Source organism: Onychostoma macrolepis, chromosome 19 (assembly GCF_012432095.1).
Source record: "Onychostoma macrolepis isolate SWU-2019 chromosome 19, ASM1243209v1, whole genome shotgun sequence".
NCBI lineage: Eukaryota > Metazoa > Chordata > Actinopteri > Cypriniformes > Cyprinidae > Onychostoma > Onychostoma macrolepis.
Window position 1 is genome coordinate 1,616,559 of NC_081173.1, and position 20,181 is coordinate 1,636,739.

Genomic DNA, 20,181 nt, shown 5'->3' on the forward strand with positions numbered 1-20,181 from the left:
ACATTGGAATCGAAACTGGGAATCCATAATCAGAATCAAGAATCGGAATCGGTGAAATTAAAACGATTCCCAACCCTAGCCACAGTCCTGCTGAGTTCAGCTTCAACCCTAGTTAAAAACACCTGATCTAGCGAATCATTTCCACCAGGATTACTTGAAAATAGACAGATGTGTTGGTGCACAGTTGGAATTAAACTCTGCAGGAATGTGGCCCTTCTGAAGCACCACCCCAGTCTAGCGCATACAGAAATAACAATTAGTGCTTTTGATGGAAGTGTTGAACTTTATTCTATGGTTTCCTTTCATAATGTAAGCTGTCTAGAAATCTAATTAGTTCTAGGATAACAAGTGTTTTGTGTTTGGCATTTTGTGGAAGAGACAGTTTTAAAGTAGCAAGGTGATGTGTTGTACTTTATATGTCATCCCAAGACAGTCAGCAGATGGTTTGTTAAGCCAGTTAGTCAAGTACTTACACTATGAAGAATTTAATATGTAAGCTAATACTGTATGTTTGTGGCATAAAAGACCTGCTTCCAGTCTGATGTGATGCAGTAGTGATCTGATGCACAAGTATTTTAGAAGGGGGGACAATATCACACTTAAAGCTAAAGTGGTTATCATGTGGGAATATTTGTTTTCCACCGATGTAATAGTAAAATTGATTAATATCACTGAACATACAGCTGAAATACAGAGAGGTGTTAAGTGCAAAACAACATATGGAAGATTTACATGGATTTCTCCCACAGTTCTGTGATTCTGTATTCTTATATCACAATAGTTCCCACATTTACCCTGAAATGTTATATAATATGGAAAATACTTTATGACCTCTCTTTCAGTTTTATGCACCTGTATGGCATCACTTTTAAAAATTTATATCTTCAGTAAAGGTAACACTTTTAAAGATTGGGCAAGATTCACTACAATAAGCAAATACACAACAAAGTCGTCCTCTAGCTGTCAGCGAAGCTTACAGGCTCTACATTAAATGATCATACAGTAATATAATGTTTAAATATGAGATTAAATGTCTGTAGGCTTGATCAGAATTCCTACTCATTGAATAATGAACTATTTCACAGACACATCTCTGAAAACATGAGGTATACACTGACAATATATGTATTAATAAAATATGTGATATATACATACAGTGCCCTCCAAAAGTATTGGAACAGTAAAGACAAAATTGCTCTGTTGGCTGTGGAGTCAACACATTTACAAATATGATTAAAAGATGAATATGAGACAAAACTACAGAATGTCGCATTTTATTATTGGGTGATTCAACACATAGATGTTTTACCAGCTCAGAAGTTTCATCCCTCTATCTGATGTGAGCATAAGTGTTGGAACAGTTGCCTCACAGGTCTTTCTAAGTGATCAGCTGTGTCCTGTTGCATTAATTCTTCAGATATTAAAAGCAGGGAATGTGTCGTATCAGTTATATCCATTACTTCTGTATTCTGAATCTTGCATTCGATGATGATACACACAAACCAGGATGAAGACGAGGGAGCTGACTTTGAGAGAAAAGCAAGCAATTTGGATGCTAAAAGAAAAGAGGAAGTCAATTAGAGCTATAGCAAAAACAAAGGGCATAAAGAAATCAAGAGTTTGGAAACCACCAGCGACACCAGCAACCAACAACTACCTGATCGGCTGAGAAAACAGTAGTTGATGACAGACAAATCATAAAAGCTGTGAAAATGAACCAACATAGCAATTTTTTCTTCACTGTTCCAATACTTTTGGAGGGCACTGTATGTATATATATATATATACACTGTATATATATATATATATATATATACACTTTATATACATATATACATATATATATATATATATATATATATATATAATATAGGTAATAAATGGCAAATATTAAAAATAAATAGATATAGTCTATGCAGATGCATTTTTATTTAAGAATTAGTCCAATTAGTATACAAGCATTTGCTAAATGTGGCTGAATGGAGCCAGAAGCCTTGGTGTCCAAAGTACATTAGTGACACACCTATACTGAAAAAACAGCAACCCTTGACCCTTCAGACGTCCTGAATTAAAGACTATTATCTTTATTACCCTTCCTAAGCGAAGTCCTTAAGCTTGCTGTATTCAGACAGATCTCAGATGAACAATCAAGAACAATCTCACTTAACGACACACTCCACAGAAACTGACATAATTACAGAAAAGTTTTTTTTTAATAATACAGCTGAGCATAATTATTATAATGCTTATAATACAGCATAATTATTCAACCTCTATTTAACTTTGCTGTTTTAAGTCACTTGTTTTTATGGTATGGTACAAAATTGTATTGAAACACAATTAAGGGAACGTAATAAGCTTGAGCTGCTAGACATACATAAGTTTAGCTCACATGTGCTAAAGTTGAGTAGCAAATTTAGGCGTCAAAAGAGCTCTCACGAAAACTCTAGAGAATAAATTCTTTCATGGACTAAAATGTAGGGGAAGATGTCCCCTGAACAACAATGTGGATTTACTCCTAAAGTTGGATATGGAGGTGAGGAATAATACAAAAATTGCCAAAATCACTCGGCATACTCGATCTAATCCATCACTATTTCAATTACAATTAAGTACAAAACTTTGGAAAACTCTGAATCTAGAGATGATGCAGAGTTTTGACATTTAAAGGCTCTATAAGGCCGATTATATAGATAAAAGCATATACTGTTTCTATAATGTACACCGCTCAAAAAAAAAAAAGGGAACACTTACATCACACATTGGATCTCAATGAACCACAACCTCAAATCAGAAAAGGTTAGGACGTTTTGTAAAATGCAATGAAATCAAGAATCTGTGATTTGTTAATTCTTTGACTTTTATTTGACTGAAGTACTGTACAAAGAAAAGATTTCCAATGTTTTCACTGACCAACTTAAATGTATTTTACCTGTAAATACCTGTATAAACAATTTTGGATTTTGATGGCTGCAACACACTCCACAAAAAAGTTTTGGACAGAAGCAAAATAAAAGTGAAAAGGTTATAGAATATCCAAATTAAAATGTTTTGAAACAGTGCACAGGTGAATTGGTAATAGGTGAGGGGATCATGTTTGGGTATAAACGGGCATCTCAGTCTGTGCCAAATTTCATGAGAGAAGTGACTATATAAATATCACATTTCTTAATGCAAAATCGCAAAGAATTTAGGTCTTTCACCAACTATCATGCATAATATTGTGAAAAGGCTCAGAGAATTCAGAGAAATCTCAGTCTGTGTAGGGCAAGGTGGGAAAGCCCAGGTGAATGTGCATGACCTTTGAGCCCTCAGATGGCATTACATAAGAAACCATCATGCTGCCTTGCCATTGTACCATTGACATGGAGGCATATATTGGGATTGTACAGAGATATACTGCCGTCAAAGGAATTTCATGGGAAGCCCACGGTTATTAGATCAAGACAATGCCAGCTCTCATTCTGCATGCGCTACAACAGCGTGGTTCGTAGACAGAGTAAATGTGTTCGAGTCCAGATCAAGTCTCATCATGAAAAGGAGGCAAAATTTTTGCTTGGAAAAATTTAACAATTAATATCCTCAATTCCGATTTAAACATAAGAGGACAGGTGATGTGACATGGTGTTAAACATACCTCTGTTCCAGCTTTTTTTGGAGTGTGTTGCAGCCATCAAAAGTTTGCTTATATTCACAGAATACAATTTATTTGGTCAGAGAAAACATCTTTTTTGGAAATTTTTCTTTGTACTTTTGTCAGTTAAATAAAGATGAAAGAGAATTAACAAATCACAGATTCTGTATTTTATTGCATTTTACAAAATGTCCCAAATTTTTATGATTTGGGGTTGTAAATCTTTACTTATATAAATTGTGTAAATCGTAGATTATTATGTGATAATGGTCAGTGAAAAAATAAATCATCAATGCCTTTAAGGGCTCGGTTCAATTTCACAATACAAATTAAAGTAAAAAAATGAAAATAAAATAAAAAATGTAAATATGCTTCCTAACTGGACAGACTGATGTCCCTGAGATTTAACTGACTTGGAGTTATACCATGATGATTAAGTATTCCCTTAATTTTTTTGAGCAGTGTATAAAGAGATCAGTGTGTGTAAAGCAAGTTTGTAGTGAATGGTATTAATCATTCAACTTTCACATGTGACCCTGGACCACAAAACCAGTCATAACGGTCAATTTTTTGAAATTGAGATTTATACATATAATTTGATGTATGGTTTGTTCGGATCGGACAATATTTGGCTGAGATACAACTGTTTGAAAATCTGGAATCTGAGGGTGCAAAAAAATCTAAATATTGAGAAAATCGCCTTTAAAGTTGTTCAAATGAATTCTTAGCAATGCATATTACTAATCAAAAATTAAGTTTTGATATATTTACAGTAGGAAATTTACAAAATATATTTATGGAACATGATCTTTACTTAATATCCTAATTGATTGTTTAAAGAAAAATCAGTAATTTTGACCCATACAATAGAGTATTGTTGGCTATTGCTTCAGATATACCCGTGCTACTTATGATTGCTTTTGTGGTCCAGGGTCACATTTTGCTTCAAATTTTGTTCTGATACAATGTAGTGAAGTGATAGAAATAAATATGTTTCATCATTTTGAATTCAAATATAGATATTTGGGTTTATTGTTCACAACAGAGGGAATAAATCATTTAAGTGTGGTCTGAGTCTCTCCATTTTTACTTTGTCAGTCACTCCTCACTCTCCTAGACCAGCGAAGAACATAACAATTTCATGCCTGTCATGCTTTATGTATTAAATGAATGTTCACTACACTCGTGTCATGCTGTTTGGAAACCTGTTTGTGTGAAAGGAAACGAAAGCATTTGACAGAGAGCTCTATCAGTGCCAGTAACAGCATAAACATCTTTTCAAACATTCTTCAAGTTGTTTTGTAACTTGATGATGTCATGTTTCTATTTCCTTATGTACATGTATGTATATATATCTACATATACATTATATATAAAGTATTTAAGAAGACACAAAATAAATAATTATTAAGGTAGAGTGGGGGAAAACGCATGAACACATTAATTTTGTAATTCATAATTACTGATTATATTCTTTTTTTTTTTTTTTAATTTTAAGCTAAAACTGCCTGTACTCTGGTTGTGCTGTAAATGTTTAAAGCAAATTGCTTTGTCAGACTGGGGTCATTTTACCCTCCCGATGGGGGCATTTTGCCCCCTTGGTTGGGGTAAAACACCCCCTTGGCACAAATTAAATTTTTGTTAAAAATCTAATAACATGAAAACTCTGGACATTTTTCATACTTGGTTTATAATTTATGTCATTGTCACTAAGACTATGCTAACTTTTCTGAACATATTTAACTTTTGTTTCACTGAAAAAAAAAACGGAAAAAAACCACAATCCTTAAGGGGGTCGTTTTCCCCCACTGTACCCTACATTTCTTGAAATCTATATGTTTAGCTCTATAGCTTAAGTTTTATTTTGAGAGCATCTCCTGACAGGAATGCAGGTGGGTCAGTTCTGTGGAATCAGTGAGTCGAGCATATCTGACAAAATTTAAAAGACTGCCAAACTTTGAATGTTGGCTGAAAGATAACAAAGGCTTAAAATTTGAAGGTTATAGGTAGGTAGGTAGGTAGGTAGGTAGATAGATAGATAGATAGATAGATAGATAGATAGATAGATAGATAGATAGATAGATAGATAGATAGATAGATAGATAGATAGATAGATAGATAGATAGATCAAAATACCAAACATGGATTATTTATTATAAAATGTGATTTTGGGAGCCTGTCTAAAAAAGAGCTGTCACTTTATATGCAAATGAGCTGCATATTATCACCCCATCTTCAGAAGAGTGTGTAGTATACATCTCTACTTTGCATACCTACAACAATAAACAGCCGGTAGAAGCAACATGACTGAGAGCGAGAGAACTGGAGTCAGACACAGATGAAGGAGAGACACTGGCAGAAGAAACACCTATGAGAATGAACCAAGACCATCTCACAATGCTTATTTGATACATTTATGTACTTGTAGAGTTTTCACAGCCCATTTGCAATGATGAATGAGCAACACACATATACACTAATACTTCGATAACGTTCGCTATGCGCTTTAACGAAATGACACGCACACGAATACGGTTAAAACTTTAGCTAAGCACTATAACGACATGATTTTGAGGTACATTGCCTACAAAAATAAAAGTAATCCACTGCGTCCTCAGTGGCTCACATTTTGGGAGAAAACGAAGACTCTTGTGTTCAGTCTTGCATTCAAACACAGAACACAGGGATTGCTTACGAGACATTGTTGATGTTACAGCTGCTCAAGTGCGGAGACTCGGTCAGATGCTGTGGGCAGGGCCTAAACAATGTGATGTTACACTGCTTAGAGAATCAAAACGGCAGGTCTAATGAGACTGATTTGGTTTAATGGGGATGTAACTGAAGTTGTCTGCACACTACAAAAATATAATCAGACCAAAAAAGGGAACAAATACTGTTTCTGCTAAGACGTTATGGGGAAAACTCCTTTTTCTCAGATGACTGAAGCCTTTTTCAATAACGCGGTGTAACTGCACGGCCATTGGTTCATGCAGTAAATAAAAAATGAACCTGAGCGTACAGGAAGTAAGCAAAGCCTGAGCACTGGTTTTGCCATATAGCAAGAGTGTGCCATTCATGCAGAAAGGACCTGGGCCCGTTCAAATAGCGCCCACACAATCGATCACGGTTATAGCGAGAAAAATAAAACATTTTTCTAGCGGTGTGTCCATCGCAGAGATTTGTGCGGCGGCCGGCTGGGCCTTGCCGTCCAATTTCACCAGGTTTTATAATCTGGAAGTCCCGTCCTTTCTGCATGAATGCTGCACTCTTGCCATATGGCAAAACCAGTGCTCAGGCTTTGGATGCCTGAGGCGCTGGGTCCAACGTTATATTGGGCCAGGGTCCCTGGCGTTTAGGGAATGGATAGTGTCTGGCCGAGCGGGAGCGATGATGGGGCTCAGGCTTAAAAGCTGATTGAGCAGCTGGAGACGGCACCGTCTTGGGGCAAGAAGCTGCATTGTGTCAAAGCAGCTTTACTTGCTCAAGGGTCTCATCTCAGTCATGGTATTGAGGGTGGAAGAGTGCACTGTACATTCACTCCCCCCACCTACAATCCTTACCGGCGCTGAGACTCGAACCCACAATCTTTGGGTTATGAGTTTGACTCTCTAACCATTAGGCCATGACTGCCCCTATATAAATAAAGGTGACTTCACTTGACTTAAAACAATCATCAATATATCTTTTGAACAATACCAAATTTTTAAAAAAGGATTGTTATTATTTTTATTATTGCAGGGTGGTTGTGTTCACATATTTATGTCCAAACACCATGTAAAAGTGGATTTTGCATAATAGGTGCCCTTAAATAATGTGTGTGTGTGTGTGTGTGTTACAAGTAATTTAGACATCAGCCGTCTCTGTTTGAGACAGCATGGCAATGGGTAAGTATACCATTAAAGGGACAACTTTGTACCCTAAAAGGTGCATATTAGTACCTTGGGGTAGTAATCCTTCCTAATATTTTTACTACTTTGAACCCAGTGACAAGCTGCTGTACCCCTAAAGGTGCACAAATTTTTGCACCTTTTTTAATTTTTTTTTTTGAGAGAGTGTAAATACAGACACATATGGACGGATGGATGGATGTTAACATGGCCTAATGATCTGAACTTTATACTGACAACCGCAAAATTCTTTCTGATGTTTCTGAGCCGTCCTGGTGAGGTGCAAACTTAAAACAAACTTGAGGCTTTGTGTGTGTGTGTGTGTGTGTGTGTGTGTGTGTGTGTTAGATTGCGTACATGCCTGTTTTTCTGTAATTGTCCACTTCACCTCTGCCAGTTAAGCTGACTGTGTATCCTAGTTAAAGGAATTTTGATGACATTGTGGAGATGGGTTTGTGCGTCACAGGCATTTTTTAACCAGTTAACAAACAGCTGGCTGTTTCATTGACAATGGCCAAATCTAGCATGGGTAGGGTATTTAAAGAAGCTGCAAGGAGATGACTTCAAGGAGATTCAGAGCACTCTGCAAGGTAAGACTTACAATCAGTTCAATGTGAAAAATTAAGTCAGTTCAGGATGATGTTTGTCTTTTTTAGATGGAATCCTCTAAAATTTTATTTATTCCTTAAATTCCAGATGAAATTCCAGGTTTTCCATCTCTCTTCCACTCTTCAAACCACAGTCTTTTTCTTGCTGGTGCTGCTGGTCCAGCCTCCCAGAGGTCTAATGCTGCCACACCATCCCATGGTTTACCTGCCTACGCTGGACAACCCTGAATGGGAGGCTGCACTGCTCCAGCTTCAGGCTTCACTGGGAGCTCCAGGCGGCAGAGCAGCGGCCGAGCTCCAGCCCTGGGCTCTGATTGAGGAGCCGGGCCCCGAGGAGCTGCTGGAGAGAGTGAAGGCAGAGCTGGGATGGGGACAGAGGAGCACGGTGAAGGGCCAGAAGAGAGAGGAGCTGTGGCGGAGACCAGTGGGGACATTCCCAGACAACCATATAGTGGCTGTGCCGTATCCACAGGGGGGAGAGGTGGAGGAGGAGGAGGGTGGAGAGAAGAGGAACGAGGCGCTCACTTCCATCGCGGGAGGTTTGCAAGCCTTCAACAGACAGAAAGGAGGATTTGGCTTTCGATTTGGCAGAAAGTGAAGGGGAAGGAGTGTGTGTGTGTGTGTGTGTGTGTGTGTGTGTGTGTGTGTGTGTGTGTGGATTATTTACGTACCTATACTTTGGAGACAAATCTGTCCCTAAAAGTGAGCTAAATCTAAATCTTTGAAAATGTCCTTTGAAAATTGTGGTGTGGGGATAACAGAAATAATGTTTATTTCAAAATGCAGATTATATGACATTTATTAAAAACTGTTAACAAATATTCTGTAGTAATCACTTATTTTCCCACAAAACATCTTTCTCACTTAAAGTGATATTGATGTGTATACTGTCTCTGACTCAGCTCAATTTGATGTATGTTGCCAGTGTAGCTGCATGACACCTTAGATTAAAAATCAACTTCTGGTTGCTTTGCAATAAACAAAATTGCTAACTTAAGGTTATATATATATATATATATATATATATATATATATATATAAAATAATGATGTCCTGAAAAAAAAAAAAAACTGAAATATTTAGCAAGTACAAACCTGCATTTGAGGAGACAAAATTTGAAGATTTGAAAAATACCAATATACAGCATGGATGTTTCTTACCTTTTTATTTATATATTTTTTTCTTCTTCTTTTTTTGTGGTCATGAAATATGAAAGGGAATGTCATAGACAGAAATAACTCATTTAGGCCAAAATTAATGCAGGGTGTTAACTAGATTGCTACAGATCTTGCTCTACCTGACATCTACAGCTTGAAAGAGGATTGTGTGGTAAATGGACCACACTGGACTGCATATAGACAATACAAAGATTGGCTTGAATAGATTATATTAATAAACTGGATGAAACAATACACAGTCTTAAGCTAAAAGGGGAAATTAGCTGTGAATAGTCTAATTGTTTTTCACCGGGACTCAATTTAAAAAATAAATAAAAAGACATAAATGAACATGCATAGGCAAAAACATATATATATTTTTTTTTTAAATCACCAATACATTTTTAGGTTTCAGGATTTTTTTATACAAAATTTTGTATAAAGATGATTCTCAACTGTTATAACAGAATGATTTGATATACCATTTTTCTTTATGCAAAATGTGTGTAAAATCACCATAAACGGGTTTTCCCATTATATACAATGTATCTATAAACTGTATCTAATTTTCATATTTATGTTTTTTTGGGGCAGCATGTAATAATAAAAAAAAAAGTATAATAATGAATTGATGGACAACTATGTCCGTGAAAAGACATCAACAATCGGCGCCAAGAAAAAATAAAAATAAAAAAGATGAAAATGAAGCCCGTGCGTCACTTCCAGGTATGCTATTCATAATCCTATGAATCGTTTTTGGTTGTTGAGGTTAATAACGTGTTTTAATGTCGGTAATAATTTCACCACCACCAACACATCTAATATTCTCTCCGAGTTTCCATGTTCCCTTACAAAACTTGGCTATGGTTTTAACACTAATAAAAAAATAAAAATAAATAAATAATCTTGTAGCCATGGTAACCGCAAATTAACGCATGGTTTTGTTACTTCAAATAATAATATACAAAGAGATAACATTTTTTTGTGGTTATAAAAACAAACCTAAGCCAACAACAGCCTTTAAAATGACTTAAAATGCATTATATAAAAACAATGAGGCAACCCTGCAAAACATAGAACCATCACAGAAAATCCTATTACCATCACAAATAAATCACAAATACCATTACAAAAATTACAAACCGTCAACTTTTAACCATTAAAACGTGGTTAAAAATAAAAAAATGTTTTTCTGTAGTGTGTTTTGGGACATATTCCATTAGGATTTATTGGTTTTAGCCACTAATAGAAGGTGACCAATTACCAGTAGAGACCAACAGGGCCCGTTACAGTTTCCATTAAAACCAATACAAGTCCCATTATATAACCAGTAAAACCATTACAAATTTTGTGATGGTGTCTATTGTGTTTTTTTTTTTTTAACATTACGTTATTAGAAATGCCTGCAAAGGGAGCCAAAGGCCTGGTAATTGCTGCTGTTATACTTACAGGACGATCATATCCTTGTTTAATAGGCTATTGACCAAACATTTAATTCAGATATCCACTTAATCTTTAATTTTTGGCCACCTTTTTGCTATAGATGACATAACCGCTATAATTTCAACAACAAAACATGTGGACATCACAACCCTAACAAAAATTAATCATTGTTTTCGTAGTAAAACTGCTTAATTTTATTTTGCGTGATTTCTGAATGCTTGAGACCATAAAATCAATCAGACAACTGTATTACTGCCATAGGTAACTGTCTAGAGCTACAGTTGTAATTTGTAAATAATAGAATTTAATTACAATTTATTTATTTACTTTTATATTTTATTAAAGTTCTATTTTGACCCCCATAGTAGGTTTTTTTTTTTTTTTTTTTTTTTTTTTTTTACTTCCATAATATTTGAGGGAGGGGGCACAACAATACAATCCTGCTTAGGGCACCCATTTGGTCAGCAGCGGCCCTGGTTGAGTTATTATAGCTCCACTGGATGGTGGTTATTAGTGACGCTGCGCGCGCTGTTTTAGCATTGGATCAGGTCTCTGGGTGTGGATAGGGAATTTTTACATATTAACCAGTCGAACTGGTATCAGTTCAACAGAAGCCTTCGACTAAGGAAGACACGGAGAGGCTCTGAAGCCTTAACAGGCTTTAAAAATGGGACTTTTCACCGTTTTGTGCTCGGTGTTTCTGCTCGGTGCTGCTGTACCTGCCTGGAGCGGTGAGTCTGCTGTTTCGACGCTAAAGAGCGCGTTTATTATATACTTTTATTTATCATAAAACTGAAAGTAAAACCAGTGTTGTCATCATTTAATACAGTTCCTCGATACGCTTACTATAATATATATTAACATAATGAGTGTACAAAAGACAGAAACTGAAATATTCCCGAGTGTTAGTTCAAGTGTGTTTTGGTGTCCAGGTGTATCGCTAAAATGGCGCAGGTAAACAGGTACAGAAATACTTTCGGTTTGTTGAACTTCCTTGAAAAACAAGTGTATGAGTTACATCAACTGGACGGATCTTTTAATTTGGTAGGCTACTCTAATTCTCCACTAGTTTCTCCACTAATTCTCAAGACTAATTTTGAGAGATTTTTAATATCAAAATCTAAAAAGAGTTAGTGTTCTAGATCTTTAAATACATTATAGAGAAAGGCTATTGTTGTTCCAAAAATAACCAAGATTGCAAGTAATATTTATTTTATACAGTAAATAATTGTTTATTAAAACAAACAACCTGGTAAATAACCTGGTTTGCTCTTCATAGCCGGTCTCCCAGGTCTGTTGGCCACTGCCAGCAAAGCCTCAGCAGAATCGTCCATTGTGTTTCTACCTGAAAGAATTAGTCAGTTGTCGCCACCTACCGATTGTTTATCATATACTGGATTTATAAAAGTAATAGACCTGGGTTTGGATCCAGACTGATTCTAATTATATAATTTGATCTATACACATTTTTAAAAAAAATTTTAATTAGCTATTTAATTTCTTTGCAGATACCCTCATTTCAGAGACACACTCCCTGTATTACATTTACACGGCGTTGTCGAAACCTGTCGGTCTGCCGGGCATCTATCAGTTCACTGCTATGGGTCTGCTAGATGACAGAGAGATTGACTATTACAACAGCAAGGAACAGAAAAAGATTCCCAGACAGACCTGGATGGAGGAGAAAATGGATAAGGATTACTGGGAAAAAGGCACCCAGTCCAGAAAGAGCAAAGAACAGTGGTTTAATGTGAACGTCGACATTCTGATGAAACGCATGAGACACAATGAATCAGGTGAGGAAGACTGATACGGTTTAACATGCATATTTTTATGAACATTTTTAATTATCATCATCTCACAAACATTTTAATTTGTGTCTACATCAGATGTGCATGTTCTTCAGTGGAGACATGGTTGTGAAATTAAGCAAGAGGGAGATAAAGTGAAGTTTTCCAAAGGCATTGATGAGTACAGCTACGATGGAGACAACTTTCTGTCTTTTGATGATAAGGACTCTCAGTGGGTCGCTCCTGTTGCTGCAGCTCTTCCAACCAAGAGAAAATGGGATAATGTGCCCATCCTAAACCAGTACACCAAGGGCTACCTGGAGAAAGAGTGTGTGGACTGGCTGAACAAGTTCAGAGTATTTGGAGATAAGGAGGTCCAAAAAGGCTGTGAGTAAATGTACAGTATTTGTATTTGTTGATGATCTTCAGCTGTCATACAGATATAACTCACTGATAAACTGTTCCCTGTGTCCTCAGCTCCTCCAGAAGTTAATGTGTTTGCAAAAAGGTGCACCAGTGACAAAACTAAAGTCAAACTCACCTGTTTTGCCACTGGCTTCTACCCCAAAGATGTGACGCTGCTAATTAGGAAATATCGCTCACCCCTGCTTGAAAATGAGATTGAATCCTCAGGAGTCAGACCAAACCATGATGGATCCTTCCAGCTGAAGAAGAGTGTGGTTATCCCGGAGGATGAAAAAGCAGATTATGATTGTTTTGTGGTCCACAGAACCCTCAAAGAGCCGATTATCATCAGATGGAGTAATTAACACATATAGACAGAAATATCACGATATTCAAATCAAAAGGCTTTTAAGTTGTCAACTTACTTTCCCCCCATTTTTCTGCTTGTTGTATCCTTGATCAGTTCAGACTGATTTTAAATATTTCTTTTTTCATTTGTATAGATGGAAAATGCCAGGACTGCACTCAAGAGACTATGATGGGTATGGTGATTGGAGTAGTGATCGGAGTCGTGCTTATGCTGGCAGTCGGTGCATTGGTTTACTTTGTAGTAAGGAGGAGGAACAACATTGCTGGTGAGTATGGACTGACTAATGATGATCCACACATTCTTATTATCAGTTTTAGGGATGTGCCCGAAGCCGCATACCTTATTCGGAAAGGCGCGGATAATGGCTTCAAAATGAATAATGGATTTATCCGAATAACAGAAAAAATATTCGGCAAACACAATCACGTTTGCTGGAACAGCAGTACATTAGTGAGGTCTGCGGTTGCTATTTGTGCAATAATAATAGCTAGTACTGCTTTGATAGCGTTTGACGCAGTTTCGTACAGATAATATCATGGTGATCATTGTGTTTGTCTAACAAATGTGGTCTCCTCAGCAATAAACTATCCGCGTGCTCCTTTTTTGATTGCTGCCTGTCAGTGTTACGGTTTAACTAGTAACCGTGTTATCTGGTGACCAACTTCCCGGTTCAGCTCCTTCGCTCCAGATGTGATGGGACAACCGCAGCAGATTCGCCGATTCTGCGAATCGCCGATTCAGAAAAAAAGAAAAAAAAAAGTCTGTTTTGCACGGGTTTCGAACACGCTCTACTGGCATCTCACAGCGCGATGTTTTTAATGAACACACCGAGTGTATCCAAATATATTACAAATTCCTCTTTAAACACCACTAAATTTAGTGGGAGTTTTGAAAAATGTACATTTATGAATATAAATCTTTGGCAAAAGCAACAAATTATTTAATACATAGGATATCTTTTTATCCTTAAATAACAAGCCAAACTTAACAATTTCCCATGAGAGGATCAGTCTTACAGGTAATCTTTGGTGAATCCAACAGAATGCATCATTCCAGAATGTTTGTACCAAATTACACTGAAAAAACTGTTTCTATCTCCAAATTGCATAATTGGCATATGTTAGAGTCCCCAACATTAAATCTTACTCTTAAAAATTATTTTGCGGGATAAATGTGATTCATAATTTTAAAGTGCACCTCTTTACATTTAGGGTTGACAGGGAATGGAAGAAAATTGGTTCTAATTTCAGACACTTTTTTTCTTATCAAAATGACCAAATATATAAGATCTCTTTGCTGGTCCTGGAAAACAACGTTGTAATAGACAATTCCTCAAAAATCTGTTAGAACACTTTTTATCAGAAAAGTTAACATTTTCTATCATAAGATCAGGCATTTTGGGAATTATTGTTGAATATTTTACTTGTTCCTTTACTAAATTAATAATCTGCAATGGTATACTCTTAATAATTTTATGTTATATTTTAGGAGACCAACTTACATTGTATTTACCTCAAATATCATCATAACTTAATATATTCCCTAAGTTGTCCATAACATGTGTTAGTGACCATATGCCTTTCTTCCACAAATCATCAATAAACAGAGATTTTCTATTCACCAAAATACACCTGTTATTCCAGATAGACATGTTATGTGGGCTAGAATTATGTTTAAAAATCAGTTTCCAGTATAATAGTACTTGTTTAGACGATTCAAAGTCACATTGTAACAAAAAACTAATACCACCACATTTTTTGAATATAGACCAAAATGAAGATTCATTATTTATGAAAGACTGTAACCACTTAAGTTTGATGACCCAATTCATAATATCAAAGTCAATTGTTTTAAGACCACCCTCCTCATAATCTTTAAACATATCACTTTTACGTATATAATGACTTTTCATTTTCCATATGAAATCAAAATTTAACTTATTTATTGCCTTTATCTTTTTAGCAGACACTGCTAAAGAAAACCATGGATAGATGAATCTAGAAAGACTTTCAACTTTCGTTAATAAGATTCTACCAAAGATCGTTATCTCTCTGCAACCAATTGTTCATTATTAATCTACATTTTTCTAGATTTTTATCAACATTTAAGTTTTCTAAATTATCTGTTTTCTTAGATAACCAAATACCTAAGTATTTAATTTCATTTTTTACTGGGATATTATATAATGATATACTAGTGTGATCATGGATATGACGAATACAATTTAGAGTAGAATTTAAACACCTCATTTGCTATTGTGTTATGATCCGAATGTTCTTCTTGATTCACAATTAAACAGTTAATCGAATTTCTTTCTTGGCGTCTTTTTTCCAGACTGATAAAATATGAACTATGTTTTTCCCCCTCTTCCAGCCACTTAGCCCTGGATCTCACATACGCCCCTTTTGCCTTTTTAATAAAAAATGGAATGTAGCTTAATAAGTTTTTGTCTCTCCTCTTCTGACATATTAGGTTGACAACAACATTTATTAATCTCTCGAATCAACTGAAATTCTTTTTCTCGTTTCTTCTTTATCAGATTTTTGCTAAATGTAATTGAATACTCTCTCAATTTATGCTTTAAGTATCCCCAGTCTGCACTTGCGCCAAGCTCCTTCACTCAGCAGCAGCTGCGAGTCAGCTACATGAATTTATTCAGAGACATGATTCTAAATAATTTTTCATATGTTTTCAAATTAAATTTTTAAAACATGAAACATTTAAGGAGGTCCGGACCTCATAGCTGGCTATGGGCCTGGATGTGTAAATGAATGAGTGTAAACTATAGCCTATATTACGGTGGCCGAGAGAGCTCAACGCCCTGCAACTTCAGAAAACACATGCAAATAGAAAAAGCACCAGCAAATCAAGAAAACATCTTCTTCAGTTTGACAGCAGGTGGTGCAAATGCTCACAACGCAAACAAATAAAGAAACGTGCTGCCAATTCTCACAACACAACCAAATAAAGAATTTTTTTGCAGCTTGTTTCTTTGTTTGTTTGTGTTGTGAGTATTTGCAGCGCGCGTGTTGTCAAATTGATGAAGTTGTTTTCTTAATTTGCAGGTGCTTTTTCTATTTGCAGTGCCTTGAGCTCTCTCGGCCACCGTACAAATGAGCTCTAATCAATAGCTGTGTTGGGGTCTGCGCGGAGTGCGCGCATCTCTCAGAAATCAGAGCTTTGTCTGGAGTTATATCAACTCGACAAAAATATCCTAAAAACGGTCATAACTTCAAACCTTTTCGAAATCCAACTGTTACATTACATTACAAACGCATTACATTAGCCCTTTTCGTGAATGGCATTACATTTAATTATACAAGACGAAGAAAAGCGATGTTTGATCAAGGCTTTTGGAGGGTCTAAATGATTTGTTGCGCTGTTGATAACTCGTAAATGATCACAGACTCTTGCAACACATGATCTAAGTTACTTAAAGTTCAAGCGAGCGTTATTGTCATTCTGCTATGAGAAGGCTACTGAACACTTTCTTTCCATTTCCTTTTTTTTTTCAGCTTCTTTTTTTCTACTAGTGCTCTTATTTAAGATTGTGGATGCTTGTCTCTTGTCAAATTTCTACAGAAAGTTTCACTGGAAAATAAGAAGAATAAAGTTATTTTTCTTTTTTGATAAAGTTTTAAATAGAAGATATTTACAAAGTTATAATTTTAATAAAAAAGAATACTTTCTTTAGTTACACAAGGCATATTTGTTAAATGAAAACTACGAATCGAACAGATTTGCATTTAAAATGGTATTTTCATGTAATTTGACGAACTTCCGGTTTAAGCCACGCCCACTTCCAGATCTATCCGAATACAGATACAAATAATTTTGAGATTGTCACAGATACAGATACAGATACAAATAATGGCTCCGCTGCACACCCCTAATCAGTTTTGTGTTTTCAAAGGAATAATTTTCCCCAAGAAGACAATTCTGTCATTATGTAATCATGGTGTAATCATTATATGATGCTTTTGAGTTCCACTGAACAAACATAGCCACAACTAATTATAAACCTGTATGCTATGTTAAAATACACTTTAACATTTTACTGTTTCTTCAACAGCACAAGAGAAGGCTAATAACATATCTCAGGATAGAGCAATTAATTTTGGTAACTATGTTTTAGATATTCCATTTATAAGGTGATGTAAATTGTATACAAATTTTAACTGTGCAGTTCAAAATCTCTGATGTGACTTGTAGTACTGCTTAACTTGAATATCTGTATGTTACAGCACATCTAACTAAGTTACCTAATACAGCAATTGGAGGAAGTTCTGACTCTGGTGAGTATCTCATGCTTTTCTTTAAATAATGCACCAAAGTCAGGTTGCATCTTTAAATTCATCATTTGTTTTTCTGTAATCCAAATTGGTGTCTTGTGAATATCATTACACACACACAAACACACACACACACAGACACATACAGACACAGAGCAAAGCATCATGAGCTGTATATGCAAGCTTTTCACCACTGTTTCACATACATGCTGCTTTTTTCCTTTTCCATTTTTTTTTTATTGATTGATTGATGGCGCCTCCCTATTTAATATGGCATCTCATGCACAGCACTGAAGAAACACTTTGACAATTTACTGCTTCTCAACAGGACAAGACAGTGCTGGTACAACTCCAGACGACAGTCCCTCTATCTCTCAGGAGGAATTGAACCTCGTGGTAACTATATTTTAATTGTAATATCAGAAAAGTGTCAAAATGATCCCTCTGGCTGCACTGTTTTCAATAGGCTAGGGTAGCACAGAAAAAATATCATGTGGTCAACAAAATGGTTAAGCCCTAAAAGATTCGCCCATATGGGGCCTGGGGTTTGAACTAGCAGGGACAGGGAACCAGCAGAAGGTGCAAAGGAGACGAGTTACAAGTGAATATTTGGGAAGTCTGAATGAATGAATGATGCATTTATATAGCGCTTTATTGTGTATTGCCATACACCCAAAGCGCTTTACAATCATGTGGGGGGGGGTCTCTCCTCAACCAGCACCAGTGTGCAGCATCCACACACCAGCTACAGGTGGAGAGGAGAGAGAGTCACAGAGCCAATCAAGTGGATGGGGATTATTAGGAGGCCATGATAGACAGGGGCCAGTGGAGGGAATTTGGCCAGGACACCGGGGATACACCCCTACTCTTTTACGAGAAGTGCCATGGGATTTTTAGTGACCACAGAGAGTCAGGACCTCGGTTTAACGTCTCATCCAAAAGACAGTGCTTTTTTTTTTACAGTATAGTGTCCCCGTCACTATACTGGGGCATTAGGACCCACACAGACCACAGGGTGAGCACCCCCTGCTGGCCTCAGTAACACCTCTTCCAGCAGCAACCTAGTTTTCCCAGGAGGTCTCCCATCCAGGTACTGACCAGGCTCAACCCTGCTTAGCTTCCGTGGGCAACCAGTCTTGGGCTGCAGGGTGATATGGCTGTGAACATCATCCAGAGACTGCAGCATTCTGGATGAACTGCAAATGTTTGATGACATACACCTGGATAGATACGACCCAAAGCAACAAAGAGTAATCAGACAAAAGCAGACTTTAGGACCAGTACCAGGATGTGGATAGCTATTTTGCTGAGTGTCCCTACACACTGAAGTGAACTCTACATTTCTAGACATCCACTGATTTCAAATAAAGAGTAGAGTAGGGTAGCTAGCTCTGAGTAAAAGTGTCTTAGATACTCACGTGGAAAATACCAAACATCATTTGACTAATATTTAGCCACTTCTAGTAAATTGAATAACAAATATTTATGTCTGTGTTTCAGAGTGAGACCTCCAGTGGTCAAAGCCAGCCTGCAGAAGGAAAATCACTTCTACAACAGCCTTCAGAGTGAGAGCATCTCTGAACATTTGTCATTGTCAATTCTGACAGTCCTGACAATCATTACATTTTTGGAGGTTGCTTGTAGTTGAATTATAAATTCTCTCTCATTTTTCATATAATCTGGAATTTTTAAAAACACTTTGCTTCAGAAAATTATGTTTTCCAGAGTAAATAATAGGAAGAGAGGAAACTTCACATACTTATTATTATTGCTACTTCTAAAGGGCCAGGGTAGACACTTTTTTCATCATATTTGATATTTTTAATACTGTCTTTAAAAATATTTAATAGTTTCAATACCAGTGTAAAAAAATCCCGAGCATGCTTGTGAAATGATCTAATTTCCTAATAATTATCTGGAACACTCTATAAAAATGTGATATTCTTTTAAACTCTTGAATGTCTTACTCTTCAAAAGTAGTTAAAATTGTGATTGTTTTACTTTAGTTGATTAATTTTGTTTTAATGCACTTAATTTGTACAGGCAATGATCACTACAATCATTCTTCATGATACCAGATGGATCAGTGGTATCAATGAATGCCTGCTGGTTATGTGGGATCTATTTATTCTTAAAAGGCCTATATAAACATGATTTCACCTGCTGTAAGAAAACTGAGTAGATTACATCTGTTTCCACTGTCAGAATGGACTGTCTAAATCTGATTTCTAATGTTTTACATAGGATTTCATGGAAATAATGGTACAGCCACATGTTTTGATGTTTATATAAATGTGTGCTAATCTAAATCTGTTGAATACACTTTTATTTGTAAACATTTTGATAACAGCAAATAAAACCAATAGGAATTACTTGGGAGAAAGAATTGGATACTGTGAATATTCTCATTAAAGACATCTTTAACCATATGGTTAAAGATGTCTTTAAAGTTAAGTGTTTCACTGAGTGAGGGTTTCATCCAGCATTGTTGATTTAGTCTTGCTCCACCAACTTATGTCCACATACAGATATTATCATTTTTAGTTTTAATTAGAACCTCATCCACCATTTTCTGCAATCAGTTTCCAGCTATCC

At 36.2% G+C, this 20,181-nt stretch overlaps 2 protein-coding genes across 2 annotated transcripts; both read left to right on the forward strand.

Annotated features, from left to right (window-relative positions):
- Positions 1–8,217: 8,217 nt before the first annotated feature.
- Positions 8,218–8,727, forward strand: qrfp (pyroglutamylated RFamide peptide). The gene has a single exon (XM_058752756.1). The coding sequence runs from the start codon at positions 8,218–8,220 to the stop codon at positions 8,725–8,727; it is 510 nt and encodes a 169-aa protein (XP_058608739.1).
- Positions 8,728–11,303: 2,576 nt separating this feature from the next.
- On the forward strand, positions 11,304–20,015 carry LOC131526106 (H-2 class I histocompatibility antigen, Q10 alpha chain-like). The gene is made up of 9 exons (XM_058754214.1): positions 11,304–11,460; positions 12,238–12,525; positions 12,619–12,906; positions 12,997–13,281; positions 13,428–13,559; positions 17,367–17,414; positions 17,539–17,589; positions 17,915–17,982; positions 19,087–20,015. Exons 1-9 carry the CDS (start codon positions 11,397–11,399, stop codon positions 19,153–19,155), a joined length of 1,293 nt encoding a protein of 430 aa, XP_058610197.1. The 5' UTR covers positions 11,304–11,396; the 3' UTR covers positions 19,156–20,015.
- The last annotated feature ends 166 nt before the right edge of the window (positions 20,016–20,181 follow it).

What these genes read in the sequence shown, in the direction of transcription:
- LOC131526106 (XM_058754214.1), top strand. Translation starts at nt 11,397, where the DNA reads ATGGGACTTTTCACCGTTTTGTGCTCGGTGTTTCTGCTCGGTGCTGCT. An exon ending in TAAGGAGGTCCAAAAAGGCT is followed by an intron (nt 12,907 to 12,996) that starts GTGAGTAAATGT and finishes CTGTGTCCTCAG; the next exon opens with CTCCTCCAGAAGTTAATGTG. An exon ending in TGGAGGAAGTTCTGACTCTG is followed by an intron (nt 17,590 to 17,914) that starts GTGAGTATCTCA and finishes GCTTCTCAACAG; the next exon opens with GACAAGACAGTGCTGGTACA.
- qrfp (XM_058752756.1), top strand. Translation starts at nt 8,218, where the DNA reads ATGAAATTCCAGGTTTTCCATCTCTCTTCCACTCTTCAAACCACAGTC.